The following is a 10,215-nucleotide window of genomic DNA, read 5'->3' as shown; positions in this document are numbered from 1 at the left end:
GATAAATCAACTCCATCCATCCATCCATCCACCCACCCATCCATCCATCCATTTTATACCGCTTGTCCCTTTCGGGGTCGCTGGAGCCTATATCAGCTGCATTCGGGCGGTAGGCGGGGTACATCCTGGACAAGTCGCCAACTCATCGCAGGGCTCAACTCGAAATATAAATATGCCAAATAATCATATTCAATAAACTTAGGTGTATAATAAATTAGTGTATAGTAATTTATTTAGATCTTCAGCCGTTATCATTGCAAAACCATTACTTCAAGGAGTTTGAATAAATACTATTTTATATGTAACTTGAATGCATCTTTTACATCGACTGTGATTGGTTGAAAGTAGCCCGCCTCCTGCCCGGAAGAAGGAAAAGAGTCGCCCTCAGAAAAAAAGTCTAGTGACAGCAAATTAACAATAATACACGCATTTAATTTCGTTTATGGTCTTATTACATCCGTGCAACATCCATTTCGAGTGTTTTACATCGAAAGCGCTTTCAGGGTATTTGTCAGTTGCATTTTGATAATGTGTGTTCCACCCCCAAATTGTTTAATGTGTGTTTGCTTAATTTGACCCCAACTAGGTATGGAACATGGCAGCAACTGAAACCCAGTCTATGTTAAGCGTCGGATTGATTGGTAAGTTAACGTGCTCACGCCATGATTTGCATGACTTGTATGTGTTGGAGCAGAATCACATGACAGCAGTGTGATCCAATTGTGATTCCATATACAGTATGTTGACCAAATGTCCATCATGTCCCCAGAAAAAGACGTGAATGGAGACACTCTGTGGGTGTGGTGCTATCCCTCTGTGGGCTCACAACTGAGAGAAGTCCTGCTCAGCAAGTGCTGTCTGACACAAGACAAGGAAGATTTTCACACATTTGTGTTTGGCCAGTTCACTCGTACGTGGTATTACATCAGCACGCTGGAGGTGCAGGAACCTACAGCTCTAAAAAAGGTAAACCAAAATAGTTCCCACTCTAGCCAGGCCGCGTTGAGTCCGCTGTCCTGGTTCTACCCATTGATGTAGCTATCCATCATTTATCAGCTTGGCGATGGCGTTAACTGATTCTGCCTATGACTTGTCTTTATAACAAGAATCGAGTTAGCCATGTCTTTCACTTGATATATTTTTTTAATTACTGTTAAAAAAAGGAACAAACTGCACTTTTAAAAATGTTTGCCTATCATTCACAATTATTATAAGAGACAAGAAGACATCCATCCATCCATTTTCTACCGCTTATTCCCTTTTGGGGCACATCTGTTTTTTTTTTAGGATTGTATAGATAAATAAAAATGCAAAATGCGGTTAATGTAAGTGCCCTATATTGCCTTCAAAGCCCTCTAAAACAACTTCAAAACCCCCAATGTTTAGCTTTACACGCTGCTACAATGTAGTAACAGACACATTCATAACAATATGTAACATGTACAATATTTACCGTAATTTGGTCATTTTAATCATTACCGGACCTTCTTTCATGGGCGCATTAATTTCAGTGCCCATAGCAACGTTGTTCCTACTTCCGTCAACAAATGTGTATTCAACTATTTTTGGACAATTGAGGATTCACAACCTTATCTTTTTGAACCTGAATATACGGAGGATGAACTACTGGTTATAGAATCTTAACGAGCACGAAGAGAGGATAAAACGATGTAGAAGACCCCAGGGGCAATAGAGTCAGGACCGGCATGACTTGGTGTTGTAAATGTGGAGCTTCCCAAGCTATGCTGACAGAAATGGAGTGCTTCTGCTGAACTGAGTGGTGGGTGGTCGGGGGTGGGAGGGGTGTGTGGTTGGGGGCGGGGGGCGTGGTTTGGGGCGTGGTTATTTACAGCTAGAATTCACCAACTCGAGTATTTCATATATATATATATATATATATATATGCATATATATATATATATATATGAAATACTTGACTTTCAGTGAATTCTAGCTATATATATATATATATACATACATATATATTTAGTTTATTATACATTATAAATAAAATAAATACTTGAATTTCAGTGTTCTGGTGGCTATCCACTAGATGGCAGCATTGTCCCTGTTTAACTTCTCAGTTCATGATGAGTATATCATTTCGGCCACCGTGTTCAATGGAGAAGTCTGTTTTACAAAATTTACAGGCAACATACACCTTCCCCTTCGAACTGTCCTGGATGACCTGAAATTCTTGTTTCCATTCGTTTTGGAACTTGCAAGCGTATTTCTTCATCTTGCTCGTCGACGGCGTCGCCATGTCCGCCAAGGTCCGCATTGAGCTGGAGGGGGCGTGGCCTCCAGCTCCGACTGAATACCGGGAGTTTGTCGGGAGAGGCGCTGAATACCGGGATTCTCCCGCTAAAAACGGGAGGGTTGGCAAGTGTGATTATTACAAATTAGAATGCAAAAACAACATATGTTCTTGTCTCTCATAAGGATTGTGGAATGATAGGCGACATTAAAAAAAAAGGTGCAGTTTCCCTTTCATAGTCCTCCAACAACTGTTCTTCTGGGACCTCCTGTAAAGAATGGCATTTAGAACCTATGAAGTTTTCTTAAAGCAGAACAAGACAGTCGCTGTGTCCTAATCTAGAGTTTACAGCTGACCAAGGATCCTGCTCATGCGGTCAAGGGAGGCCACATCTTGAGAGGATCCTCCCTAAGCCGCATCCAGAGAGTCTTGAAGTCATGACAGGAAGATATCTGGTATTATTTTTAATGTAGGTTTTACAGGAGAGAAAAGAAAGTCTCTTTGCCGGGAGATTTATCTCCAGCTAGCAGTAAACCTAAAATATTAGAGAATAGTGATATTAACAACTACTTTATTTATGTATTAATTGTTTTAAAAAAGTAAATACTAAGTAGATATGGCAAAATAATCTAAATGCCCTTGAAATATTTGCAATGAAGGCCGCTGATTAAAAAAAACCACATCAACAGCAGCAGTTACTATATGTATGTTACAAACATAATTTTGCCTAACAAATTATTATGCAGACCTGAACATACTATTTTAATTTAATATATGTGCTTGTGAGCCCATTCTTACAAGATTGTTCTAAATAAATAAACAAGATAAAACACATTATTACAGTAACAACAAGAATGCAAATACTTATACAAGTTTAATAAAATATAAGGGGTTATGCATTAACATAATCACGTTCGTAAGATCAAAGTCAACCTTTCCACGTCAAACAATTGACAGTAGAATAAATGGTTTCAAATAAAGTATTACTTACAATTAAACCAATATTTATACATAAATTGATACTCATAAATAAATACTTACAAATAAACCAATACTTATTAATCAAACTTTATTTGTATAGCACTTTTCATACATATAAAATGTAGCACAAAGTGCTTTACATTCAATTTTTATTTTAAAAACAGTACCTTCCGCCTTCATTGCATAATCGCAAGTGGAATCAGTCAACCCATGCACACCCCACACCCTATTCTGCTCTACCACACTTACATGCACACATAATACGAGTCATCTAAAACATATGTGGCTGAGCACGGAAGAACCAGGTGATAAAACACTATCTTAGGGAGTCAAGTGTACCAAGGGGCTGCATGATAAGGGGCCACGACCGCAACGACCCTGATGCAGGGCAAACAGCGAGGGACCGGGGAGGACTCTCGCCGAGGAATCCTTGAGCAGCTGCGGCACATCAGAGCCCCCAGCTCAAAGTCCCACCTGCTCAGTGGCCTTGTGGTTAGGTCGTGAGTTCAAACCCCGGCCGAGTCATACCAAAGACTATAAAAATGGGACCCATTACCTCTCTGCTTGACACTCAGCATCAAGGGTTGGAATTGGGGGTTAAATCACCAAAAATTATTCCCGGGCGCGGCCACCACTGCAGCTCACTGCTCCCCTCACCTCCCAGGGGGTGATCAAGGGAGATGGGTCAAATGCAGAGAATAATTTCGCCACACCTAGTGTGTGTGACAATCATGGGTATTTTAACTTAAAGGCCTACTGAAACCTACTACTACCGACCACGCAGTCTGATAGTTTATATATCAATGATGAAATCTTAACATTGCAACACATGCCAATACGGCCGGGTTAACTTATAAAGTGCAATTTTAAATTTCCCGCGAAACTTCGGTTGAAAACGTCTATGTATGATGACGTATGCGCGTGACGTCAATCGTTGAAACGGAAGTATTCGGACACATTGTATCCAATACAAAAAGCTCGGTTTTCATCGCAAAATTCCACAGTATTCTGGACATCTGTGTTGGTGAATCTTTTGCAATTTGTTTAATGAACAATGAAGACTGCAAAGAAGAAAGCTGTAGGTGGGATCGGTGTATTAGCGGCTGGCTGCAGCAACACAACCAGGAGGACTTTGACTTGGATAGCAGACGCGCTATCCGACGCTAGCCGCCGCTAGCCGCCGCTAGCCGCCGCTAGCCGCCGCTAGCCGCCGCTAGCCGCCGCTAGCCGCCGCTAGCCGCCGACCGCATTGATGATCGGGTGAAGTCCTTCGTCGCTCCGTCGATCGCTGGAACGCAGGTGAGCACGGGTGTTGATGAGCAGATGAGGGCTGGCTGGCGTAGGTGGATAGCTAATGTTTTTAGCATAGCTCTGTGAGGTCCCGTTGCTAAGTTAGCTTCAATGGCGTCGTTAGCAACAGCATTGTTAAGCTTCGCCAGGCTGGAAAGCATTAACCGTGTAGTTACAGGTCCATGGTTTAATAGTATTGTTGATTTTCTGTCTATCCTTCCAGTCAGGGGTTTATTTCTTTTGTTTCTATCTGCAGTTAAGCCCGATGCTATCACGTTAGCTCCGTAGCTAAAGTGCTTCGCCGATGTATTGTCGTGGAGATAAAAGTCACTGTGAATGTCCATTTCGCGTTCTCGACTCTCATTTTCAAGAGGATATAGTATTCGAGGTGGTTTAAAATACAAATCCGTGATCCACAATAGAAAAAGGAGAGAGTGTGGAATCCAATGAGCCAGCTTGTACCTAAGTTACGGTCAGAGCGAAAAAAGATGCGTCCTGCACTGCACTCTAGTCCTTCACTCTGACGTTCCTCATCCACAAATCTTTCATCCTGGCTCAAATTAATTGGGTAATCGTCGCTTTCTCGGTCCGAATCGCTCTCGCTGCTGGTGTAAACAATGGGGAAATGTGAGGAGCCTTTCAACCTGTGACGTCACCCTACTTCCGGTATAGGCAAGGCTTTTTTTTATCAGCGACCAAAAGTTGCGAACTTTATCGTCGATGTTCTCTACTAAATCCTTTCAGCAAAAATATGGCAATATCGCGAAATGACACATAGAATGGATCTGCTATCCCCGTTTAAATAAAAAAAATTCATTTCAGTAGGCCTTTAACTTTAACTTAAAGGGCTCCTGCTGAGGAAACGCTGGAAATAACTTTATAAATCTAAAGTATATTAAGAGGATAAAATAAATGTATAAAATATATATTATACAGTTTTAAAAATAATAAAATAAAATCAATACTTACAAATTGATTGACATTTATAAATAGATACAAAGATAAACAAAGACACTTACAAATAAATCCATACTTACACTCTTCCTCCCTTTAACCAATGTTGACATTTTTTTAAGACTGGACAGAAGCGTGCAAAGCATGCTAGGATATGTTGGACCACGAAGGTTGCTCTGCATGCATACTTCTATTCAATAGAGAAGTAGGCCCCATTTGCCGGCTGCATTTTAGGTACTGTTTGTGCACGAATGGATTTGGACAGACTTCACGTGTGCGATGACCCCATGCTAAGGACCCCAGATTTGGACACAGCCAATGTTGAAGAAAAATTATAATTACTGTGTTATTGCTTGCAAACGCAAGCCCATTACTGTCACTTTTAACGTGAGGTGGTATGTGGCCGCGATTCATATTTTTTGCAGAATAGTGCTGCCCTACTTCCAAGCTTTCATCTGCTCTATCCTTTTCCCAGGTCACTCATTTTTCTGTGGTAGTTACAGCCAAAGACTTCAACCCTGAGAAATACGCTGCTCTCAATCGAATATTGTGCAGGTACAGTATTCATCTACCAACTTAGCATTAAGTTGGAGGAGTGCCTTTTTTAACACAAATTTGGGACACATTATCCAGGATGTACGTCAAATACGGCAGTCCAGTGAAAATGATGGAGGCATACATTACTGTCCTCACCAAAGGTGTTTGTCAGAGTGAAGAAAACGGCTCATTTCTAATCAAGGACCACGATGTTCAGAAGGCGTTCCTGGAAGGTTCAATCAAAGGTGAGACCTCTCCTGCTTGGTTTTAATATTAGCTCTTGGAAGTGATGCAAATGATGGATTTTTTCATGATGAGCTGACACTTTAACAGAAGAAGTGAATTTTCCGCCATGTTTGTATTTGAACCCAGATGTAGTGTCTCAGTTTGGCATGGAGACCATTATCCTGTACACTGCTCTCATGCTGAAAAAGAGAATTGTTGTCTACCATCCTCAAATTGAAGCCTTGTTGGAGTTCACAAGGTACAAAAACAAATCAAATCCTATCAATTTTTGTGTGAAAATGTAATTTTAGATTAACATTCTCAACTGTTAATCTTATCTTTGTCTTTTAGAGTTCTTCCGGCGCTGACGTGGCACAGGAAAGACTGGTCCGTTCTGCATCCATATGTGCACTTGACTGATACCGAACTAGAGCATCTCACAAAGTGTCCCGGTGAGGAAGTTTTCTGCTTTGTTAAATGGTTTTCCCATACATTCATTCATTTGTAGCGGCCTGTCACAAATAGATTTGGTGCTACCAGTTATGCTCTTGATCATAAACACATTATTGTGGGATTGTCTGTGAATGCAGCTTGTCGTTACAACTCTGTAAAGTAGATGGTATCGTAATTCTGTTTCTTAACACACCCGGTCTACCAGTGTATAGGAAGACGCAGCAGGAGTAGGCACTTTAGCATTCTTGGTAGTGGCTAATGTCATCAATCGTGGCCTCCATGGCTGCAATTATATATTATACGTATACAGTCGCGATCAAAAGTTTACATACACTTGTAAAGAACATAATGTCATGGCTGTCTTGAGTTTCCAATAATTTCTACAACTCTTATTTTTTTGTGATAAAGTGATTGGAGCACATACTTCTTTGTCACAAAAAACATTCATGAAGTTTGGTTCTTTTATAAATTTATTATGGGTCTACTGAAAATGTGACCAAATCTGCTGGGTCAAAAGTATACATACAGCAATGTTAATATTTGGTTACACGTCCCTTGGCAAGTTTCACTGCAATAAGACGCTTTTGGTAGCTATCCACAAGCTTCTGGCAAGCTTCTGCTTGAATTTTTGACCACTCCTCTTGACAAATTTGGTGCAGTTCAGCTAAATTTGTTGGTTTTCTGACATGGACTTGTTTCTTCAGCATTGTCCACACATTTAAGTCAAGACTTTGGGAAGGCCATTCTAAAACCTCAATTCTAGCCTGATTTAGCCATTCCTATACCACTTTTGACGTGTGTTTGGGGTCATTGTCCTGTTGGAACACCCAACTGCGCCCAAGACCAAACCATGATTTAGGTTGTCCTGAAGAATTTGGAGGTAATATTCATGTCAGCTGTTCAACGTCAAATGTGAAACTAATATGTGATATTACCTCGTTACATGTAAGATGAGATATGTCAAGCTTGTATTTGTTATAATTTTGAAGATCATAGCTTACCGTTTTTAAAGACCCCGCATTTTCAGAGATTTTCAAATCAAGGTTTTCATAAACTGTAGGCCATAATCATCAAAATTAAACAGAATGAAGGCTTGAAATATCTTGTGTTGCACATTATGTATATGGTAGTTTCATCTTGTAAATCTAAACAAACCATTCTTATATTTTGAGTGTCACCAATAATGTGTAATAATGTCTGTGTGGATGTATGTACAATGTGTGCGTGCGTATGTATGTATGTGCATGCGCAGTGTATGTACCTATGTATGCGCGTACCTAAGCATAGGTGTTTTGTTTTGATGGTGAGCTTGCTATAATCTTTGCTTTTTTATGTAAAGAAAATCAGTTTTAAAGGGGAACTGCACTTTTTGGGGGGATTTTTGGCTATCGTTCACAACATTATGAAAGACATGACGACGGATGGATATTTTTTCATGCATTCTAAATATTAGATAAATTCTATCTAATGTAAGCTTACAATGGAGCCTTTGGGAGCTGTTCAATTCTGCCTATAGAGCCCCTTAAAACATCCAAACACCTCCATTAGTTTTTTATATACATGATGTAAGTATATATTTAATGTAGCAACAGGTACATTTATAATTAATAATAATATTTCCATATTTTGTTCATTTTAAACATACACGGCACATTCATTTAAAACATTTTTTTTTCTTTTTTCTTCATCACTGATTTCTGCTAACTGCAGACTTTATGAGAGCCAACAAACATAATAAAACATCACTTACTGTACAAGGTCGGCTGTCATTACGATGCCGACTGCAAGGATGTTCATATATTCCCATTTAGATGAAAAATGTCTCATAATCCTCTCGACGAAACCGGGTGGTGGAGTCGGGGGGAACAAGCACTTTTCATGTCATTCTTGCCAGTTCCATGTCCGAAATTGGCTGTCAAAGTGTCCCAACTTCTCGGATTACCTCCTCAGACATATCATGTCCAGGTGAGATGCATGATTTATGATCTACAATAAATTTACAGGCAGCAGGGAAGCGAGGAAACAGCAGACCACTCGATGGAGACACAGAAGTGATTACGTCGCCGCAATAACTAGTTTGTCTGTGTTAGCGCTTATGTTAAAAATGACACTAATATTTGGTTAATATTCAAGTCACGAAATGTAAATGGAGTATTTATTGTTGGCGCTTCTTAAATGGTTATCAGATTTTATGGGGGGAATAGTGGCGCCCCCATTGGCTCCGCTGTAAGCAGACTTTTATTTACGTTTATTTCATATTTAGAATGTCTTTTATAATGATTGTGATCGACAGGCAAAATTCCCAAAAAAGTGCAGTTCCCCCTTTAAGTGTGATTTTTCTTTTTTCTCTTCAGGATATATAGCAGGATTTGTCGATCCAGAAGTCAGCAACAGATCAGACCTGTTTGATGTGTACGTGAACCTCCCAGAGAGCACCATCACAGTGTCGCTGAGTGCCAAAGGTGAAAAAAACAAAACAATATTCCTACAAGCATTTTGACCCTTGTGAGTAGGACAGCGTCTTGTCCCAACACAGAATCTATGGTGATGGGAAAGCTACACAAGGACATCGGACAACTTATTGTCCATTCTGCAGAAGACACAGAGAAGTCAGACAGTCACGTCATTAAGGTGAGGATTGCATTATTTAGTTTGCAATTAACCAAGCGTCCTTACGTTCAATTGCAGGACATCTCCATCAAGACCAAACAGATTCTTGCTCATTTGAAGGCCCTCGCTGACGAGTGTGAAAGCTCTAAACTCACATTGGAACATTTAAAGCAGCATAATTTCCCTCCTGCAACGGAAAACTTTCTGTTCCATCTAGCGGCTGCAGAGCAGATTTTACGCATATGAGCCCGCTTTCAGATGCTGTGTAGTGACAGGTACTGTTGCCACCCCACCAATGCCTCCTGTTATTATTATTATTATTAACAGTGTGCTGGTGTGTCACATATGAAACACAGACATCTTTCTTACTGACCTCAAATTCCTAGACAGAAAAACAAACCAAGAAATTACCATTGTTTTCTTCTTATAACTGTAATTCTCTGTTTGACACTACTACCCTGTGCTCACTTGTCTTAATACCAGAAACAAAAACAAATACCGCAGTTTGAAGCAGTTTCCAGCAAAGTAGTGATTTCTGAAAAACACATTTTTATTATCACGTCCAGATAGTTTCATTATTGAAAAGCACAAGGAATTGATCAAGTGTCAGCTTTAGTCAAGTTTTATCTTGTGTTTAAGAGCAACAATCTAATCAATTGATTCTTCCATTCCTGCAGATATATTGCATTGTTCTGGATATAGTATTTTTCATTTTTAATATATAGTTGCACTGTGGGATATGTTTGTGCCTCAGTGTTACATTAGAAAGAATACGGTGCATATAATTTATGATGTAACATTGGAGATTTAAATGTATTTTTATGAACAGCTTAGAATATTTCTAACAAATACATATTCTTTTCAAAACTGCCATGCTTTGCATTTATTCTAGATTACAGACAGAAAAT

General features: G+C 39.7%; 1 protein-coding gene across 1 annotated transcript; it reads left to right on the top strand.

Moving 5' to 3' along the window:
• Positions 1–343: 343 nt before the first annotated feature.
• On the top strand, positions 344–10,178 carry dennd10 (DENN domain containing 10). The gene is made up of 10 exons (XM_062057701.1): positions 344–504; positions 587–641; positions 770–966; positions 5,958–6,037; positions 6,116–6,264; positions 6,392–6,503; positions 6,596–6,696; positions 9,052–9,159; positions 9,234–9,328; positions 9,386–10,178. The coding sequence occupies exons 2-10, from the start codon at positions 596–598 to the stop codon at positions 9,551–9,553; spliced, it is 1,056 nt and encodes a 351-aa protein (XP_061913685.1). The 5' UTR covers positions 344–504; positions 587–595; the 3' UTR covers positions 9,554–10,178.
• The last annotated feature ends 37 nt before the right edge of the window (positions 10,179–10,215 follow it).

The sequence above is a fragment of the Entelurus aequoreus genome, linkage group LG09, assembly GCF_033978785.1.
Source record: "Entelurus aequoreus isolate RoL-2023_Sb linkage group LG09, RoL_Eaeq_v1.1, whole genome shotgun sequence".
NCBI classification, from domain to species: Eukaryota; Metazoa; Chordata; class Actinopteri; order Syngnathiformes; family Syngnathidae; genus Entelurus; species Entelurus aequoreus.
Note: the sequence above shows the minus strand (reverse complement) of the source record. Positions and strands in the feature narration are given on the sequence as shown.

Bases quoted from the DNA above. Each gene is read 5' to 3' on its own strand.
- dennd10 (XM_062057701.1), top strand. From the start codon at position 596: ATGGCAGCAACTGAAACCCAGTCTATGTTAAGCGTCGGATTGATTG. The intron at 6,697-9,051 runs GTGAGGAAGTTT...TTTTCTCTTCAG, and splicing joins GCATCTCACAAAGTGTCCCG to GATATATAGCAGGATTTGTC. The intron at 9,329-9,385 runs GTGAGGATTGCA...GTTCAATTGCAG, and splicing joins CAGACAGTCACGTCATTAAG to GACATCTCCATCAAGACCAA.